Source organism: Stegostoma tigrinum, chromosome 4 (genome assembly GCF_030684315.1).
Source record: "Stegostoma tigrinum isolate sSteTig4 chromosome 4, sSteTig4.hap1, whole genome shotgun sequence".
Lineage (NCBI taxonomy): Eukaryota > Metazoa > Chordata > Chondrichthyes > Orectolobiformes > Stegostomatidae > Stegostoma > Stegostoma tigrinum.
The window spans coordinates 41,093,381-41,115,308 of NC_081357.1; the positions used below are offsets into that span (position 1 = coordinate 41,093,381).

At 41.2% G+C, this 21,928-nt stretch overlaps 1 protein-coding gene across 1 annotated transcript in view; it reads right to left on the reverse strand.

Annotated features, from left to right (window-relative positions):
• mdn1 (midasin AAA ATPase 1) overlaps window positions 1–21,928 on the reverse strand; it is a 174,473-nt gene that overhangs the window by 54,398 nt on the left and 98,147 nt on the right. The window contains exons 57-66 of the mRNA XM_048530338.2: window positions 21,465–21,690; window positions 20,026–20,155; window positions 18,865–19,035; window positions 18,005–18,219; window positions 15,195–15,585; window positions 14,178–14,287; window positions 12,075–12,780; window positions 8,827–8,976; window positions 8,249–8,525; window positions 977–1,212 (exon numbers count right to left, since the gene is read on the reverse strand). Of these exons, the coding sequence (XP_048386295.2) occupies window positions 977–1,212; window positions 8,249–8,525; window positions 8,827–8,976; window positions 12,075–12,780; window positions 14,178–14,287; window positions 15,195–15,585; window positions 18,005–18,219; window positions 18,865–19,035; window positions 20,026–20,155; window positions 21,465–21,690 (2,612 nt within the window). The remainder of the gene's footprint in view (window positions 1–976; window positions 1,213–8,248; window positions 8,526–8,826; window positions 8,977–12,074; window positions 12,781–14,177; window positions 14,288–15,194; window positions 15,586–18,004; window positions 18,220–18,864; window positions 19,036–20,025; window positions 20,156–21,464; window positions 21,691–21,928) is intronic.

A 21,928-nucleotide genomic window follows, 5' to 3' on the forward strand; every position in this document is an offset into this window, starting at 1 on the left:
CACAATCCAGTGTGTGATCTGTCATCTCAGTTCTAAAGTGATCAATCACCCATCCTAAGGTTGCTGTCCTAAGCTGTTTTAAATTGGGGTGGCACGGTGGCTCAGTGGTTAGCACTGCAGCCTCACAGCGCCAGGGATCCGGGTTCGATTCCAGCCTCAGGTAACCATCTGTGCGGAGTTTGCACATTCTCCCTGTGTCTGTGTGGGTTTCCTCCAGGTGCTCCGGTTTCCTCCCACAGTCCAAAGATGCGCAGGTTAGGTGGATCGGCCATGCTAAATTGCCCGTAGTGTTCAGGGGTGTGTGGGTTATAGGGGGACGGGTCTGGGTGGGATGCTCCAATGGGTGGTGTGGTCTTGTTGGGCCTGTTCCACACTGTAGGGAATCTAATCTAATCTGAATTCTCCATCCAACAGATACAATCACATTGTTTACTATATAAAGAGATCAGAATTTTGTCAATGCAATGAGATCTCCTTTCATTCATCTAAAAACTAGAGAATCCAGGCCCAATTTACTCAGCCTCTCATTACAAGCCAACCCTGTCAGCCCCGAGATCAGTCCACTGAACCTTTGCTACATTGCCTCCACACACATATACCATTCCTTAAACACAGAAACTATTGATCCACCTAGCTTACCAGGTGTGACTTGGCCATAACCCTGCACAATTGTAGCAACTTCTACTCGTCTTCAAATCTCCCTGCACCAAATAACTTTCTCATTCCTTATTGCATCTATATGCCAACTTCTGTGGTCCCTACATGTGCAGATACAGTCTCTAAGGACATCAACTTTTACAAGTTTCAAACCTTAGAGACTGATCCACTAATGACAGAAAAGCAAATGGGAACAGAGTTGTCACCTTAACACAACAACTGACGGCAGAATCTTATGCTGAAACACACCAACAAAATGAAAAGGATTACGGTGGATGGTGTGAAAAGGTGCAGAATGCAACAACTGGATTCTCCTCACCTGCAGCAGAGCTGGATGGTCAGGCCAGTCCAGTAATAATTCTTTCACCTTTTGGGTGAAGCTTCTCAGGATGGGCTGGCACTTTTTAGCTTCCTGGATGTTTGGATGTTGGTAGAAATCATAGGTATCTTCCTGGGGCAGGATAAGCTCAGAAGTTTCTTCGCCCCCAACAGTGTTTTGGATGACAGAACTGATCAATAGCTGACTACCCTGAAGCTCTCCATTCAAGGAACTATCTAATGTGAACAAATAATAGTTCAATTAAAACAAACCAAATTAACATTTATATGATCAGTAATAAAGAGAGAATGCAATTGTAAATCACAGGTTAACTTTCAAATTTCAGGTGTTTGTCTCCCTCATTTACTTCAATTTTAATTATGTGGCTTTACAATTCAATTTGGGAAGAATTAATGGCATAAAATTTTGCTCTGGAAATCTTGTGCTCTTGTACAACTAGATAATGGCTATTACTTTCATACATCTGAATGCATTAGGACAAAAGCTGAATTAAAGGTGTAAGTTTAAGAAGGCAGTTCCTAATTTTTTTAAAAACATGCTAATGAAGTGATTTCCACCGACTGGACTGTTTTGAAGTGCTGTCAGCAAACAGAGCTGTCATTTGGAATGCAAGATCCCCTAAATCAGTTTAATGATCTCTTAATCTTTAAGGGCTGGATGCCCTATCCCTACACGTAGGTTCCTAGCTCAGCTTTCAACAATTAATGGCAATCATCTACAGTTAGAAATATGAGATTTTATCTGCAGTTGACAATATTTGTTGAGAGAGAAATATGAGAATTTAAAGCTGAAAAACACCAAGATCCATCTTCCAAAGTCCGGGTGGTTATAGAATAAAAAAGAAAATACACAGTGCACCAAACACAGTCATCATTTAGGAAGCAAGAAAGCTCCAACATTGGAGAAATTTTGCAGTCAGTCATCTGTTACTCCAAAGCACAACATGACTTTTTAGTGTTTCATTTGATATGCACATTGCTGGCAAAGACTGCATTTATTGACCTTTTTTCCATTATCCTTGAACTAAGTGGCATACTAGGCAATTCCAAAAAGTAGTTAAGAGTCAACCCAATTACTGCGGATTTGGAGTCACATGTAGACCAGACCAGGTAAGGATGGCTGACTTCCTTCTTTGAAGGACATTAAATGATCCAGGTGGGTGTTTTTTTTAAAAATACATCAATGACAGTTGTAGTGGTCTTCATTATGGAGACTGCATTCATTCATTTAATTTGAATTCTACCAGTTGTTGTGGTGGAATTTGTCTCAAGGAGCATTATCCTGGGCCTCTGGATGACTAGTACAGTGATAATCACAAATACAACCCATATCCCCAGGACTTACACCAAGCTTTCAATTGTTCAATGCTACACCCCAAAGTGTTGTCAGAAAGATATTTAACGTTCACTGAAATCTTCTATGCTTGTAAATCTCCCAGGGAATTAGATCCATAGATTTTCCAATCACAGAAACATTGTTTCTGCAGCATAGTTTAGACTCAACTCACTTTCAAGTACTCTTCTGGCTAACAAGAAGTGGATGGTCATTATTTACTTTTCACTAGTCTTTTTAGACACGCAATCTTATCACCTCAAGGTGTGGTTATTCCTGCCATTTTGAAAACCATACCAAGCTCAAATTCTTTGTTTGGGGGGCTCTGTGCTCAGGGTCATGAGCAACAATCAATGCAAAACCAGCAAACTTTGAGTGGTGGTAGTAAGACAGCTATCGTGGAATAAGATCTTTTGATCCTCGATAGTCTAACCACAAATAGGCTGATAGAATCTCAGTTTAATTCTGTGTTAAAGCCAGCATCTCAGAATATAGCACTCAACTATCAGTCTACGTCATGTTGTAGAGTGCGTATAAAATATCAAAATTTCTAACTGTTGATGACAGCGATGAATTGATGAAAGCTTGAAGAATCTATTCTGCTAGTCTAGATGATGGGTGGTCATCTACCTCAATGCCGCAGTTCTGTGCTATCCCCATATCCCTTTATGCCATTAGATGAGAAAGCATTTAGACATTTGCCTGCATTGCTCAGACCATTCAGTTTTGGAGTTGGGACATTATGTTGCAGTTGTACAGGTCATTGGTGAAGCCACTTTTCAAGTACTATGTACAATTCAGGTTGCCCTGATACAGGAAGGATACTGTTAAATTGGAGAGGATTCAAAAAAGATTTACAAGATATTGCCTGGTGGAGGGTTTAAGCTATAAGAAGAGGCTGGATAGGCTTGGTCTATATACCCTGGAGTATTGGAGGTTGAGCAGTGACCATATAGAGATTTATAAAATCACGAAGGGCATTGATAAGATGAATAGCAAGGGTCTTTTACCCAGGGTGTGGGAGTTCAAAATTGGGGGGTATATTTTTAAGGTGAGAGGAGAAAGATTTATAAGGGACCTGAGGGGCAATTTTTTTCACACAGACTGTAGCTCGTGTGTGGCATTAACTGCCAGAAGAAGTGATAGTCACAGGTACAGTTACAACATTTAAAAGATATTTGGGCTAGTGTATGAATAGGAAAGACTTGAAGGGACATGGGCCAAATGCAAGCAAATTGGACTAGTTTAGTTTGGGAAACATGATCAGCATGAAAGAGTTGGACTGAAGGGTCTATTTCTGTGCTGTATGACTCTATGACACTGTTTTGAACTTAATAACTGGGTTGTCACAGCCCTGTGGGGCAGACAATTTCAAAGATTCACCACCTTCTGAGTGAAGAAGTTTCATAGAACATAGACAGTATAGCAAATACAGGCTCTTTGGTCCACAATGTTGTGCTGACCTACTATCCTACTCTCAGATCAAACTAACCTGCATATCCTTCAAGTTACTATCATCCATGTGCCTATTCCAAGAGTCACTGAAAATGTCCCTAATGTATCTAACTCTACTACCACCGCTGGCAATGTATTCCATACACTCACCAGTCTCTATGTAAAAAACCTACCTCAGACATCTTCCTATACCTTCCTCCAATCACCTTAAAATTATGTCCCCTCATGATAGTCATTTCCACCCTGGGTAAAAAACATCCCCTGCTATCCATTCTATCTATGCCTCTCATCATCATGTACACCTCTTATCGAGTCATCTCTCATCCAATGAAAAAAGCCATAGCTCCCTCAACCTTTCCTCAAAAGATCTGCCCTCCAGTCCAGGCAGCATCCTGGTAAATCTCCTCCACACCCTCTGTAAAGCTTCTACATCCTTCCGATAATGAGGCGACCAGAACTGAACACAATATTCCAAGTGTGGTCTAACCAGCGTTTTATACAGCTCGTACCTCAAACTCAATTCCCTGCCAATGAAAGCCAACACACCCTACGCCTTCTTAACAACCCTATCAACTTGGTTGGCAACTTTGAGGGATCTATGGATGTGGGCCCCAAGATACTTCTGTTCCTCCACACTGCCAAGAATCCTACCATTAACCTTGTATTCTGCATTCAAATTTGACCTTCCAAAATGAATGACTTCACACTTTTCTGGGTTGAATTCCATTTGCCACTTTTTCATTCGGCCAGCTCTGCATCCTGTCAATGTACCATTGCAACCTGCAACAGCCCTCCACACTATCCACAACTCCACCAACCTACCTGTCATTGGCAAATTTACTAGCCCACCCTTCCAAGTCATTTATAAAGATCACAAAGAGCAGAGGTCCCAGAACACATCCCTGAAGAACACCACTGGTCACTGAGGTCCAGGCTGAATGTTTTCCATCTACATCTGTATCCAGACAGCCAAATTTCCCTAAATCCCATGCCTCCTTATTTTTTGAATGAGCCTACCATGGGGAAGCTTTTCAATGACCAGAATGTCATCACCTTGCCTTTACATTACCTTAAACAATAAAGTAACCTGGTTCAGGTGGAAGGCAATTGCAGGACTGACACTGATTCTATTGAATGGCAAAGCAGACTCGAGGGGCATACTTCTGTTCCTACTATTTTTGGGCCTCTCATACCTGGATAAAATCCATTGGAGTTCCACCGAGGAGTTCTGCATGAAAGCCTTTTGGCAATCTGCAAGTCACATTGCACTTAATGAAAAACATCTGGATAACGGGGCGGCACAGCGGCTCAGTGGGTAGCACTGCTGTCTCACGGTGCCAAGGGCCCAGTTCAATTCCACACTCGGGTGACTGTCTGTGTGGAGTTTGCACATTCTCCCTGTGTCTGCATGGGTTTCCTCTGGGTACTCTAGTTTCCTCCCACAGTCCACAGATGTGCAGATTAGGTGGATGTGCTATGTTAAATTGCTTGTAGTGTTCAGGGATGTGCAGAGTAGGTGGGTTATAGGGGGATGGGTCTGGGTGGGATGCTGTGAGGGGTATTGTGGATTTGTTGGGCCAAAAGGGCCTATTTCCACACTGTAAGGATTCTATGAATTAAAATGCCTTGCGAAAATCCATAATCGCCACATCCACTGCTCTATCTTCATCAATGTGTTTTGTCACATCCTCAAAAGAAATCAATAGGCTTGTGAAGCATGGCCTGCCCTTCACAAAGCCATGCTGTCTATTTCTAGTCAAACAATGCTTTTCCAAATAATCATAAATGCTATCTCTCAGAATCCTCTCCAATAATTTGCCCACCACAGAAGAAAGACTGACTGGTCTGCAATTGCCAGGACTGTCCTTATTCCCTTTCTTGAACAAGGGAATAACATTTGCCACCCTCCAATCATCTGATACTACTCCAGTGGACACTGAGGGCACAAAGATCATCAGTAAAGGCTCACCAATCTCTTCCCTCATGTCCCACATTATGTTTGGGTATATCCCATCTGGCCCAGAGAACTTATCTATCCTCATGTTTTTCAAAATTTCTAGCACATCCTCTTTCCTTCATGTCTTAAATGGCTTCCCTTTTATTTGAAGACTATGATCCCGGATTCTGGACTACACAGCCTTGGGAAATATCTATTCCAGAACTAATCTGTATATTCCTTTAAGTATTCTGTAAGTTGCAGAGATTGCCTCCCATTCTCCTAAACTCTGGAGAATACAATCCCAGTCTCTCCAGTGTCTCATCATTGGACAGTTTCACCATCCCAGGAATCAGTCTGACAAACCCGTTCTCCGCTCCCTCAAAACAAGCGTATCCTTCCTTAGACAAGGTGGCCAGAACTGCACAGCGTACTCTAGTATTCTAGATGAAAGAAGAAAGATCTTTGTTCTTTTATTCAAATTCTTCTTGCGTAAAGGTTAACGTAACATTTTTCTTTAAATTGCTTTAAATTCCTTTCAGTGCCTTATGAACAAGAATATCCATGTCCCTTGGATATAAACACTTTGCAATCTCTCATGGTTTAAGAAATACTCTGCATCTTTGGTTCTCCTATTAAACTAGATAGCCTCATACTTAGCCAAATTATTCCATCTGCCATTCTGTTGTTCACTCACTCAGCCTATCTAAATCTTCTTGAAACCCCTTTGCATCATCGCAACTCATTCTTGAGAAGTTCTATATTATCTACAAACGAGGAAATATTACAATTGATCCCCTCTTTCAAATTAACGATATAGACTGTGAATTGGGCCCCAAGCATCAACATTTATGTAGTACGCTGGCCATGGCCTGCAAACCTGAAATCCACCCATTTGTACCTATTCTGTTTTCTGCATAACAAACCATCCCTAATCCATGTTAGAATATCACCTCAACACCATGCATTTTAATTCTAATCACTAATCTCCTGTGTTGGCTTTATCAAAAGCTTTCTAAAAATCTAAACATAGCACGTCCATTGGTTACCTTATTGCCTGTACTAAAAAATGTCAAATATTTCCCCCCTATTAAATCCATGTCTATGCTGTCCAATCTTATCAATTTTCTGAATTCCCAGTAATCACTAGCTTTGTAATAGACGCTGTAATTCCCCAGGCTGTCATATCTATTATTTCCAGTTTTTTTTTCTTAAATAGCAGTGCTACATTTCCAACCTTCCATCCTGCAGCCACAGTTGCAGAATTTTGAAAGTTGATCATGAATCCACCACAATATTTGGACCCATCACTTTGGACATGCTAGTGGTGAAAGTAATCAGGTCATGGGGATTTGACAACATTCAGTCCCTTTACTTTCCCCAGGACTGCTCCTTTGTAGAATAAAACTGTTAATTATTTCAGGGAGACTCGTCTTCCTCTGGCCGGTGATGGTAGACAGTTCTTATGTAGCTTTTCAACTGCTCTGCCTGCTCCCATTCCTGTTTCTGCTTGCAGCAGTCCCATATGTCTGTTAATATTTTCCTTTCTTACTTACCTAAAGAGCTTTTACAAACCTTTTAATGTACATTCTTAGTTTATTCATATTCAATTCCCTTTATCAATTTCTTGGCCTTACTTGACAGAATACTGAAGTTTTAAATTCTAAATTCTAAAGCAAAAATATCTAACAGGAAAACCAAGAGCCATGTTTAATAAAGGAAGCTAGAGATTATACTCGATCGAAGGAGGAGGCATAAAAAATTGTTTAGGAAATCAAGCATTAATTCTTCCCTACCTGCTATCAAACTTAATGAATTTTTCCAATCCAACACAACTAATTTCCTCCCCATATTGTCATAATTGCTCTATTTATACTTAAGACTCATAGTTCAGTCTGATCTAATCTTTTGCAAATTTAAATGGAAAATTCTATCATACTTTGGTCGCAACAAGACTTTTAATTCATCCTTTCTCATTGAATAATATTTAGTCAAAATGGCCTGAAAACTGGGGTTCCTCAATATATTGCTCCAGCAAAATTTTGATATTCCAGGAACTCCTCTTCCACAGTATTAGCCCTCATTAAATGTCCCCTTTCTACACAGATTGAAGTCACCACTGATGACATCAATCCTCTTGCCACATTCGCCCCCTAATCCCCAGAATTATACTGAGACCTATATATTTGTGGCCTATAAATCACTCATTACTAATGTTTTCTGCTGCTTGCTGTTTTTGTTTTAGCGCTATGAAATAGTCTCCACAACCTGTCCTTCTGATCAGAGATCTACTCTCTCGCAAAATGATCCTCTCCCTTACCAGCACTATCCCAGCTTTAACAAAATGTGTCTTTTTTCAGCAATATTAACCACCTTTAGTCTGCCATCCTGATGTGGTCTGGCTGCCTTGTGGTTCTAGACCCACAGGAATGACCCTCTGAAATGGCCACTCCATTCAAGAACAATTGGGGATGGACAACTGCCAGCCTTCAAATAACTGAAAACCCCTAATAATTAAATAGACTCACCAATTAGACAGCAGAATTGTGTAATTAGTGGTGCAGCCGTATGGTAAGAAGACACAAAAGCATTAAGATAATCACTACACTGATGAGCTGGTCCACTCTGGCGGTACCACACCGTTCGTGCAAATCTCAAGTAGATTTGCCGATGAATATTTATGACAGTTTGAACTGAACTCTGTTGTATGGGGGCAGTGTCAGTAGTTTTAGCCTCTGTGCTCTGAACTTCAGTGTCCATATCTTCTTGTTCAAGACTGGGCTGGGATGTGAGATCAGAAAAATCCTGAAGAAAATAAGGAAAGACCAACAAAATAAGTGTCAAAGACAAATCTTTCAGAGTTTCAGTTAGGCGTCTTGTAAATGCATCCAATAGATTCTTCCTTTTCAAACGTTCTAAAGTCATTTTGTGACAGTGCAGTTCAGAAAGTTCCAACTTTTAAAGTACCTAGAAACTTATGATTTTTAAATAGTTAAAAAGTAAACTGAAATTTTGAAAGAACAGGAATTCAAAACAAATGCAGAGTCATAAGCATCTTCAGTAAAAGTTAGAAGAAACTTCAAAAGAAAACATTATACCACTTTACCTTGGCATACTGAGAGAAATTCTGTCTGAATTCCTTCTCTTCTTCCTCCTCAGACGCATGTTCTTTGCTTTTGTACTTGTACAGGCTGGCTTCCTGCTCCTCCTTCACTCTCCTACATTCTTCCTGCTCATCCCAGGCATTTACCATTGCCTTTAATACAATGCAAAAACACAACTTAATTTTGAAAATTTTCGCCTTCAACCCAAAGGTCAATAATCTAAATCCGCACTTTTTATTGGAATGTTTTGAGAGGCTTTTATCTGTTTAGCTGGAGCTAGATATCCTCAATTAAGTGTTTTTCTGAGCGCACTAACAAACATTATTTCCATACTAGACATTCCAACGCGTGGATCAAGTTCAAAAATGCACCTCTTACATCACATTTTGGTAAATAGAGAACTCTGTCCTCATGCCAACTGAACCTGGATTAGCACTGACAAAAAAATTAATTCAAAATCATAGCCTTATAAGCCAACAGAAAGGAAGGGAATTTCACGTTACTGGCCTCAGGTCCAATTAAATTGGAGGTGAAGCATATTACACTGCAACATCCAATTCTCCTGGGACTGCAGCCTAAAAAAGCACTTGGGCTGAATCAAAGAAAAACATCTACTCTAATTCTGTCAACTCTTGGCTTAATTAGATTTGAAACCACAGTATTATATTACACCACAGTCTGCCACCTTCGTTCCCTTCTCAACTGCTCTTTTTGCTTTAAAAGCAGTTGGTCAAATTGAATGCAGTCGTATTATATTCTGACCAGTCTTCAACTGAACCTAAGTGAGGCGCACAGCCTGGTTATCTAGTCCTTACAGGCATACAGCACTTCCCTTTTCTTAGCCATCTTTAGTATCTACCTGCAAGGTTTCTTGAAGAACAGGGTCAGAAAACAATATTTATCATGTGTTAATTTTTCAAAACATATTAAGTATAGATTGGTTGGAGTGGCCCTGACACACATTGACATGCAGGAGGTAGGAAGTGTTGCAGACAGGAGTTTTAGAATCACAGTCACAGCAAAGGTTCAGGCAGATTGATGAGAGGCTACGCGAAGGGGCAGACAGACAGTGCAGAAGTCCCCTGTGGGTGTCACCCTCTCTAAAAAGTATACCTCTTTGGATAATCTTGAAGGGGAGTGACAACAGCAGCAGCCAGAACAGTGGCACCACAGCTTGCTCTGTTGTACTACAGAGATGGTCAAAGTGCAGAAAAGCAACAGTGATAGGGGACTCCATAGACAGAGGCACAGAGAGATGTTGCTGTGGCTACAAAAGGATTTCAGGATGGTGTGTTGCCTCCCTTGTGCCAAGGTCAATAATGTCTGAGTGGGCACAGAACATTCTCAAAAGGGAGGGCACACAGCCAGAAGTCATGATCTATATTGGTACTAATGACTTAGGCAGGAAGAGTGATGAGGTCCTGCAAAGGGAGTTCACGGAGTTAAGTAATAAAATGAAAAGCAGGACCTCTAGGGTTGTAACCTCAGATTATTCCCTGGGCCATGTGCCACTGAAGTTTGTAACAGGACGATAATACAGTTAAATATGTGGTTAAAAGAGTTGGTTTAGGAGAGAGGACTTCCAATATGTAGATCATTGGGATGTCTTCTAGGTTAGATAGGACCTGTACAAGGGGGATACATTGGTGCTGCAGTTTAGGCGCAATTTTCTGGCTGTAAGGTTTGCTAGTGTTACTCGGGCGGTTTTAAACAAGCATGGCAGCAGGGTGTTAACTAGAACAGTGGGCAGCAAGTGAAAATGACTGAGGAGGAGTTAGAGACTAAGTTCAGTGAGACTAAGGCAGGGAGAGTTTACTGAACACAGTGTCTGTGGAGTATGACAGGCAAGGCAAATGAACTTGGAGCTTGGGTTAATAAACATAGCTACGATAGTGTAGCAATTTCAAGGACTTGGCTGCAAGAGGGGCAAGGCTGGCTGCTTAATATTCCAGGATTTAAACGTTTCAAGCAAGATAGCGAGCTGTCCAAATGAGGTGGGGGAGCTGCATCACTGATTAGAGACAATATCGCAGCTGTACTCAGGGAGAATACTTTGAAGGGGTCATCCAGAGAGAGGTCGTATGAGGGCTCAGGAATAGGAAGAGTACAATCACTATGATGGGCTGGTATTATAAGCCTCCCAACAGGCAGCGCATGATACAAGAATAGATAGCCTGACAGATTGTGCAAAAATGGGAAAACAACAGGGTTGTTGTGGTGGCTAATTTTAAACTTCCCCCATATTGACCGGGACTCCCTTTGTATCATGGTCTTGGATGGGGTGGAAATTTGTTAGGTGTATCCTGGGAGGGTTTCTTGAAGCAGTACGTAAATAATCTAACAAGAGAAAGGGCCTTCCTAGACGTGGTATTGGGCAATGAGACTGGCCAGGTATTCTGGGGACAACTCAGGAGCAGCATGTTTCTGTGAAAAGCGAAGGACAAGGATGGCAAGATTTGAAAACTTCGGATGGCAAGAAAAATTGTCAGCTTGGTCAGAAAGAAAGAATGAAGTGTACATAAAGTTAAGGAAACTGAAGACAGAGCCCTTGGGGAATATAAAGAAAGCAGGAAGAAATTAAATAAGGACTTAGGAGCACGAAAGGGGACATGAAATGGGCCACAGCAAACAGGATTAAGGGAAATTGCAAAACATTTTACACATTTAAAGGAGCAAGAGGGTAGCTAAGGAAAGGCTAGGTAAACTCAGAAATAAGGGAAATAGTCTTTGCAAGGACCTGGATCGAGTGGTCATTAATGAATATGTTTCACAAAGGAGAAGGACATGCTGGATGGTGAGTCTAAAAAGCGGTATGTCGATATCCTAGGGAATGTGGATGTAAAAAACGTTAGTGTTTTAAACAGCATTAAGGTAGACAGGTCTCCCAAACAAAGACTTCATAGTAACTGGGTGGGGAAAGAGAAGCAATTCCTATTCATCACTACCCCAGAAACTGTATGGAGAGCTTGGTAAGGATAGGTTTGTATATTTGGGTACTGCCTGATGCCTGTTATTATTAACTACAGAGGTTCAGAAGTGGTCAAGTAGGCAAATGGCTGTATCCCAAAGAATTGCTTGCATGTTTCGGGAGGGGGAGGCATGTTATACAGGGAGAAGGTGGTGGAGAGGAATGGAAAGGACAAAAAGAATTTATAGAGGTAATAAAACACAACATTTGGAGGATTGCATGTACTTTTTAACGTATGCCTTTTGGGGATATCATAATATCAAAGCATCAAGTTGTAATTACTTGGCAGATGTGTCTGAAAAGTTGCAGTGATGCCTGATCCAGTTCACCCAACGAAAGTATATGGCAATGTAGATACAGGAGCGCATTCATCAGCAGCTGTTCCTGTGTTGGCAGCAACCTTTGTTCCTTAGCCAGAGACTTTTCATCTGATGAGCTCTTACACAAGAGCTGATTAAGCCCTTTGAGGGTCTCCAAGGAGGCTTTTGAACATAATTCATCTGCCTGAGCAAGGTAAGTTGGGAATGAGAAGCTGATGGAAGGAAAGGCCAAAAGGCAAGTGACAAGTCGAGTGAGGCCAGCCTGCTTAACAAGCTTATTATTTAGCGACATGTGAACCTCAGATGCCAGAAGTCTCATGCCATGCTGCATCTGTAAAATGGCAGCAAGCAGGGGTTCAACAATGTCAGGATATTGACAGTACTCTTCTGCGATTCGTCTCCTAAACTGGTGGTGGGACTGCTGCCAAGCTGCCTCCTCATTCAGTACAAGCTGGACACTCTGACATGGTTTCGGCCGCTTCGCCTGTAGGAGCTGTAGCAGTCGGGAGAGGAGGGATTTGACTTTGGACTTCTGTGCAATGGTGTTCACATAGTGGTGGATATCTTGGAAGAGATAATCATATTGAGGTACACTGGGGCGGTGCGCCTGCTTTCTGGACAGTGCTGCAATCTGTTCCTTCAGGAGACTGATTCTTTGTTGCAAAAACCTAGGGCACAAAAAAAATTAAGTTGGTGAGACACAGCAGAATGTCCCTGCCACACTAAAAAAAATGGAACATGTTTATTTGGCCTCTAGTTACATACATCCCACTATCAAGTGTCTGTTCATGCACCTACTAATCATGATATGAATAGCATCAAAATCACCATACTTCAACTGAAATTTGAAATTTATCTATCGCTTGGTGTTATATTTCTACTATAATCATACAAAGCAAAGTCTGCCTTTCACCTGAATACCACTGTAATTCTCTCACTCTCATCAACTCCGCTAACTTGCACTAGGGGATATAGCCCTTTAATTTGGATCAGTAAATGGCTGATCATCTGCAGCACTCCCCTGAACTTGGTGCTTTCCAAGTGTTTGTGCTGCAATGTAGATCCACTTGGTCAAGATCCCAACATGCCTGCTCTCATACGGTCCCTTTAAGAACTAGATTTCTCTGAAAGGAGATTTATGGTAAAGCACCTGGCCTTCAGTTAATGATCAACATAAACGGGTGACCAGGAGGATAAACAATAGAGAAGAAATTACAGGGGGTGGTCTGTGTTCAGTTACGTTTTACATTGGGGCTACCAGGGCTGGACCCCAAGCTAAAGTTTGCAGGTTAAGTTTTCAGGACTGTGAGATTCAAAGCAATTTTGGTTACTGTGGAGCTCATACCAAGTTATAACAGCCATATTGTCGTCCAAACAAGTTCTCACAGAGAAGTCACAACAATTTTCAAGCTTTGAAATGCGGTCATGAAATGAAATTATGGGAAGTACCGTTTTAGTTTGAACTGAGCTTGCCATGGATTAAAAAAAAGTCCAATGTCTAGTTTAAAATAAATGCAATGCTGTGGGAAGGTAAAACAAAACTCTTGTTAACTGAAAGGCTCCATTAGAGCCAGGAAAATTCTGACAAAAAAGGCAGCCATGCTGAAGTTGCATTCTTTTAGTAAACTTGAGGTGTTGAGTTCTTACAAGAAAAAAAAACCATTCTTGGTGTATACAAGGATCATAATTTGCATAAAAGAATTCAACGGACAAGACTTCACTTAGGTAGTGAACTGACTTCTGCATACACAAACATCCATGTTTAAAATTACTGTTAGTTCCCACTGTTTTGTTTTTAAACATCAAAAGAAAAACCTCTCATACACAAGTCAGATTTTTAAATCAACCTCACACTCCCATAACAGCCCTTACTGGAGATACAGAATTACAAGGTCTGCTACTCAAGATGGTCAGCTACCCGAACAAGCAACCTGCTGCAGGGTTTTAAACAGTCTGCTTGGCTTGGAGAAGCGTAGACCCTGAGGGATCAGGAAATGAAGTCAGTGTTTCATTTAAACACTGATCTATAGAATGTCAATTACAGACAGGGTACCAAACTAGATACCTAATTCGGGGGTGACAATGTCTATTCACTCCTTCTTGTAACAGTTCTCGGCCAGTCAATAACTGTTCAGACAGGTTGCGACTCTTCCATTCACTCTGCAATTGTTGCAACTAGGAACAGAAAAAAAAACTGTTAGCAGGCCACATCAACAATTTGTATTTCTTTGACTTGTTAAAATGTCTCAAGCCAGGGAAAACATCAACAATAATAAAACAAAACAAAACCCAAGGATATTCAACCCCAGAGAGTTCAGGATTTGCAAATGATTTCCTATATTATCCACTGGGGTCACTGTGGGTTATCACCTTGGTGAATGACCCTAACAGCATCGACAAATGAACCTCAGCTGCAAGGACTTGACACATCTAAATAACACCATGAGATCTTTGACATCTACCTCAAATGTAAATAATAGATAGATGGGGTCCCTATTTAACAAGCCAGTTAAAAATGCCCCAGGTGTACGTCAACCTTCACATACAAGGTTACAGTAAGTAGAGATTACAAGGGGAAATTATATAACTATTACTTCAAAGCAGCAATTTCTAACCTGTGTGCAGATGACTATCTTTAATACTTTATGAAAACGACAACAAATCGAATCACGAATACTAATACTGCACTCCAGCAAGGTCTCCCTTTAAGAGAAACAGCTATAATGGGCATGTGAAAAACTCAAACATTTTAGAGTCATTTTTAAATCAACTGCAAAATACAAGACTTCCTTCATAATTTGAAACAAAAACAGAAATTGCTGGAAATTCTCAACAGGCCTGGCAGGATTTCTGGAAGAAATCAGAGTTAACATTTTGGGTCTAGTGACTTTTCTTCTGAATTAAAGTACATGAGTTTGAGTCATTGCAGTAAATGCCAAAGTTGCAACATCACAGGTCATCAATACTGAGTATAAGGTGTTTCTAGGTGCATATGAAACATATTAATATTATCCAAAACTTTCATTTATTCTCTGTTCAAATAAGTGAATAATTCTTAAACAAAAATTATAAAATAACTGACCTCCTCCTTGATATAATTCAGCTTGTACAGTTTTTTGACAGCAGGATCAAACATGGTCTGCGGTGTCCAAATCTGAATCTGTAGCAATCCCAGGTTTACCCACAGACAGCCTCTCTGGGCTTTCTCTGAAAGGTTTCTAAAATCCTTTTCTTTACCCACAAATTTCCGTACACAGGTCACAAGAAGTGAAACAACATCTTCGGGCAGTAATCCCTGCTCTGCAAGACTGCTGAGCAAACTCTGAATACTGTGACTGGCTATACTGGTTTTTTCAATGGCAAGTTGGTCACATGTCTGTAAATATTCCTCCTGAAGTTCTTTTGGCAAAAAGTCCTTTATGGCATGAAGCTGTTTGAGTAGCATTGTGCACTGCAATCTGGAATCTGTGAATCTGTAAAATAACCAGATCCTCAGGTTTCTCCAAAACTTACAAATTACGTTTGAAATTATATTATTTGATCCTTAAATTGTGACTTTAGCATTGTGAATTTAGCAGAGTTGCAGAATGTCTTCAGAACATCACCACTGTTGATGACTTTTTTGACCAGAAATTACAATTAAAATACACATCAAGCCTACATCTGCATCAGCGAACATCCTTTTTAGACTGCATTCGAAAATAAGTTTCAGGGTGGGTTATACTCCTTCACTGGGATTCACCTCAGGCAAACATGTTCAGTCACTAAGGTACATATAGTGTGTTATATCCTTAATACCGTTGGTGAACGGAAATATGTCATCCAAACGTAATCTAAGTCAATACAGGTGGAGAGTCGGAGGTGGCTTCTGAAGAAACTGTTCTAGCAGTACCATTCCTCACCATTGCATCACTAAGATTCACACCATGAAACTGTTACAATTCCGCACAAGATTTTGGTAGCTTCACATAGAGGACTCTTCATTGTTGGTCATGACATTGACTGCAAGCAACTCTAGGACAAACTGAACAGCTTTATTTTGGAACTGTTCTGTCTGAGCCAAATAGCAGCAAAGCAGAATCTGTTCAATTCTTCAAGCTCAGGCTCATTCTAATGGAACTCAATCCTAACAAAGCAGGCTTAGCGCAAGCAAACAAGCTAAACAGAGAGACAACAACTCCAGAAAGTATATTCCTCTACTTAATTGATTCTTTTCCTTCCAAAGGAGGAGACACTCCAAAGACAAAACTCACATTGCTCATTAATCTTGAAACAGATTGGGCAGCCAAGAAACAGCAAAGCAGTTAACTGATCAGGTTTTATCAAACTGGAATTCCCTTGGGAAGTTACAATCGACAGCAGCATCTTAACGCAGCACAATATAAAGTTCAGAGCTCACAATCACGGCAGAATCTTCCCAAATAGCATCCAAACTCTTCTCATTCATCAGTTTCCAATGGTATCTTGCAGCAACGCACAAATTTTCTAAGATTTCTTTTATTTGGATCTTCCTGGTCTCTGTCTCTGTGTCTCTACGTATCACACCCTCTCACCCCCACAAGTGTCTACCTTCTGCCACTGATGGAGCAGCTAGGATTGCAAATTCACTTAAAAAGGGAATGGGACATCCTTACCAATCAGTATGGTGTGGCTGTACTTACTTTTACATCTGAATTTCATTGTGCAAGTATCCTGATGAAGGACAACATGTCCATGCACACTTTTCACAAACATCTCCTAATAGAAAAGGAGTCAAAAGTAAATAACAAAGTGTGGAGCAGGATGAACAACATCTTAGGAGCACAAAAGCTGACGTTTTGGGCCTTGACCCTTCGTCAGAAATGTGGGAGGGGGAGAGGGTTCTAAAATAAATAGGGAGAGGGGGAGGCGGATCGAAGAATGGTTAGAGGAGAAGATAGGTGGAGGGGAGACAGACAAGTCAAAGAGGCGGAGATGGAGCCACTAAAGGTGAGTGTAGGTGGGGAGGTAGGGAGGGTATAGGTCAGTCCGGGGAGGACGGAAAGGTCAAGGGAGTGGGATGAGGTTAGTGTAGGAAATGGTGTGTGGCTTGAGGTGGGAGGGGGGGATTGGTGAGAGGAAGAACAGGTTGGGGAGGCGGGGACAAGCTGGGCTGGTTTTGGGATGCAGTAGGGGGAGGGGAGATTTTGAAGCTTGTGAAATCCACATCGATACCATGGGGTTGCAGGGTTCCCAAGCGGAACATGAGTTGCTGTTCCTGCAACCTTCGGGTGGCATCGTTGTGGAACTGCAGGAGGCCCAGGATGTACATGTTGTCTAAGGAATAGGAGGGGGAGTTGAAATGGTTTTTAAGGAATAGGAGGGGGAGTTGAAATGGTTTCTAAGGAATGGGAGGGGGTGTTGAAATGGTCTACTGCATCCCACAATTCAAAATCTCCCCACCCCCCACTGCATCCCAAAACCAGCCCAGCTCATCCCCGCCTCTCTAACCTGTTCTTCCCCTCACCTATCCCCTCCTCCCATCTCAGGCCGCACCCCCACTTCCTACCTACTAACCTCATCCCGCCCCCTTGACCTGTTAGTCCTCCCCGGACTGACCTAACCCCTCCCTACCTCCCCACCTACACTCACCTCTACTGGCTCCATCCCCACCCCTTTAACTTGTCTGTCTCCTCTCCATCTATCTTCTGTCCATCTTCGGTCCGCCTCCCCCTCTCTCCCTATTTATTTCAGAACCCTCTTCCCCATCCCCCTCTCTAATGAAGGGTCTAGGCCCAAAACGTCAGCTTTTGTGCTCCTAAGATGCTGCCTGGTCTGCTGTGTTCATCCAGCTCCACACTTTGTTATCTCGGATTCTCCAGCATCTGCAGTTCCCATCATCTCAAAAGTAAACATTCCATTTCTACGACATACCTGAATTCAGTAAAGGAACCAATAGCCATGTTGGTCCATAACACTGAACTGATGTCTTGTAATTGTCGAGTTCGCTCCAGCCACTCTCCCAGAGTTACATGAGTTGCTATTATCATACCAATTCCACCAAAGGATGCAGAGTGGCTTTGATTCGTGTTGGCCAGGATTTCAAAGAAACACTTAGATTGGATAGCGTGACATAAAATGCCAGGGCCCTGTTGGAGGAAAATAAATATTCTCTGGGCAACAGTTAAGGTTGGGCAACAAATTCTGGCCTTGCCAGCAATGCTCACACCCCGTCAAAAAGAAATAAAATAACGAAAATGAAACAGATTGTTGAACATCAAACAAGTTACCAGTAAAGGTGACAAATCAGAGGAAATGCTGTGTAGGCTGAAAACAAGCAGCAAGTCAAGCCTCATTCATAGCTTGGAAGCTGAAGAAGCAATTAGACAGTACAGAGACAAACAAATATTGATTGGAGCTGAATGCTGTGCAAATACATAAAGATACTAAGGGACTTAAGTGAGATGAAAAAAGACGAATTCTTTGTCGGCTCGAGATACTTGTGCCAAATAGGAGGAGAAGTCATTCAGAGATCATTTGATGATATACAAATCACCAAGAATAAATCAAGTGGAAGAAGAGTCGAGGAATTAGAGAAGAAGAATAAAGAGAGAGCATCATGATTGTATTTGGACACAACATTGCTTATTTCACAGAACAGGTGCTATTGCTTGGGTGCAGAGCTCAAGTTGTTTTCAGAAGGGTTTTGGGAACTGTAGGTTTAATACGATCATCATTTGTGCCAACTCAGAAACCACACATGTTATTTAACTTACAAAAGAAAGCAGACTAACCTTTAATGATTTGTCAATAATATCTTCTGGAACCATGTCATCTCCTGTAATTGCTGGGGGTTTCCACGTTAGCCAATAGTCAGGATCGGTTGTGACAGAACTACTCCAAAATGGTCCAAACGTGGTCATCATCAGTCCTGAACTCAGCAATTTTAATTCCTCAGGACAGAGCTGAGATATGAAAACACATTAAAGCTGATTTTAAGTTGCATCTCTAAAATGACAAAGAAGGTAGTTCCCCATTCTTTCCATGGCATTATCTTCAATGTACATGCCTACATTTACATAACATTTGGAATAAAGCATCATTACATATCTGTCAGCATTAAACTGTCCCAAACAGTAGAATAACATTCTGGATGCATTGAATATTCCAGGTTTCAGCCAACTGACTTGCAAGATAAATTTTCAATTGGGCACCGATGGTCCAAGTTTCAGACACTGATCGGATGTTAAGTAGGTATAAGTAAGTCAATTTTACCATTTTGTGACTAACTAATTATGTTCACAATAAGAGAAACTTATCTATTGTGGCTACAGTGCAGCATTATGGTGGGAAACCAATTAAAACAAGAAAATGGTTTCCTTCAAATCACTCCAGTTCATGCTGTAATTTGCTCAGTGTACGTGACATATATGGTACTTGCACTTGGACTGTAGTGAGTCAAGGAGACAGCTCACAGTCACGTTCTCAAGGGCAACTAGGGACTAGAAATAAAGGCCGGCCAGCCAGCAATGCCCACATCCCATAATTAAATAAAAAATGTACTGTGACGATTAGCAGAAATCCATTAAATAGCAAAACAAGTAATTTACAAGGCATGAACAAAAACAAGTTGCTGGCAAAGCTCAGCCGGTCTGGCAGCATCTGTGAATAAAAAAAAAATCAGAGTTAATGTTTTGGGTCTGGTGACCCTTCCGAAGAATTGATGCTGCCAGACCTGCTGAGGTTTTCCAGCAACTACTGTTTTTGTTCCACAGTTCTTTCAGTTTTAATTTACAAAGCATGCTTCTATGACCAATTCTTTCCATTTTAGTGACCAGCAACAGCTTCTGTGAAGTCAAACAAGGCATTTTTTCTGGTGCCTGGGAAAAAATGACCAACTGTTATAATTGCAGTTTTGCAAGGTGCGATTTGACCAATTGCATTTGTGCACTCACCTCATCAAGTTGTGCTAAGTACCAAAATTCTCGGAGGTCTTGGGCAGCCATGGGTGTAAATCTTAAGCAGAACGTAATTAATTGACGGAGTTCAGCACCAACCATTGACTGATCCGGCTTGCTTCTGGCACTGTTGGTGATAAAACAAGCTGTTGTTCACTACATTTAGGCACTTAAAACTGTGGCTTATTCGTCTTCACATCAGCTGCTTTATTAAAAAGTGAATCTATCCTAATTCCCTTCATATAGCCAATTTATAGCTAATGTTTGGCAGTAAAGGGGGATAATGAAGATAGCTAATCATAGACACAGTGAATTGTTGTTGTTGGTAATAAGTGATTTGCCACCTTTGCTATTTACAGGCAAACAACAGCATAACTTACATATTGCGATGCAATAATTCCACTTGCACACCTGATGGACGGAAAATCTCAGATACCTTTATCCGCCATCTCAAGATTGAGGTCTAGATCATTGACAAAGCAGGAAAGCATGCAGATTAATTCTACTTCTGACTACTTAACTAAAACTAGAAATTATGCTCTGAGCCTCCTAACTTTTGATACTTGGACGTATAGTAGCATTTATATTAAATGGGCAGAACAGTGACTCAGTGGTCAGCATTATAGCCTCACAGTACCAGGGACCCATGTTCAATTCTAACTTTGGGCGACTGTCTGTGTGGAGTTTGCATATTCTCCCCATGTCTGTGTGGGTTTCCTTTGGGTGCTCCGGTTTCCTCTCACAGTCCAAAGATGTGCAGGTTAGGTGGGTTAGGCATTGAATGGGGTAGATCTGGGTGGTATGCTCTTCGGACGGTCGGTGTGGATTCGATGGGCTGAAAGGCCTGCTTCCACAGTACAGATGTTCTATGACTCTATATTAAGTTAAACAATACAACATCTAGCAATAGATGCTCACTGTGTAGTTTACGAGCTGCACATTTTAAAATATAGTCAGGGCTCCAAACATTCTACTGACGGGGCAGGTTGATAGATAACTGTCACATGAAATGCACAGAATAACAGCGTTCAATCCTTCACGTAATGACAATGATTGAACTCAAGACTATGAAGTTAATGACAGGTGCTTCCCTGCAGAGGGAGGCTGAAGAAGAAATAGAGTTGAAGAGTCAAGTGAAAAGTGAAAGTATTAGGTTAGAGAATTTCTGTCGGCATTTACAGGAAGTCACTTTTAAGGCTCTAGAAAGAACTTTCCACCATTTTGAACATCTTTGAAATTACAGCAGAACTTAAGGGCAGTGTACTATTTGACTTATTGTCAGTCACAAAAGTTGGATGCGTCATAATATTAGAGATTATTTTACCATAGTTCTCTCTAACTGCCAGCTGGTGTTTAACAATCTTTTTGGTTGTTCTTTTCTGAAGATAGCAACTGTGCTGTGTAGCTACTGAAGAAATGTACTTTCTATTGCTTACCTGGACACTAACGATAGATCCATAAGGTCTGCCACCACTTTATACTTGGAGAGCAATGCCAGGTATTCCAGTACAGGCCACAGCTGAATTCTACTTGCTAACTGATTCAAACATGCTCCATCGAGCGGAGGTGGATCTGCCTTGAGGCTTTGAGAATCTGAAGAGTTTAGAAGTCCCTGAGATGTCATTGCTGAAGCTTGGGAATCTACCACATGCTGCAAGACACCTGAAACACAAAGTGCAGAACATCATAGCTCCTTAAAAAAAAAATAGCTAATTGAGCATCACTGGCTGAAAAAAAAAACTTGGGTTGATGTAATTTTAATTTCTTAATGATAGTCTCAATTGCCCCTCATTGATATACCACGGCTGTTCGTCAATGTCCTGGATTTCACTTGCCGAAACACATGCCATTTCTAAAGACGTCTTCAAAAATCTACATTTTTGACCACTTACTATCTTTC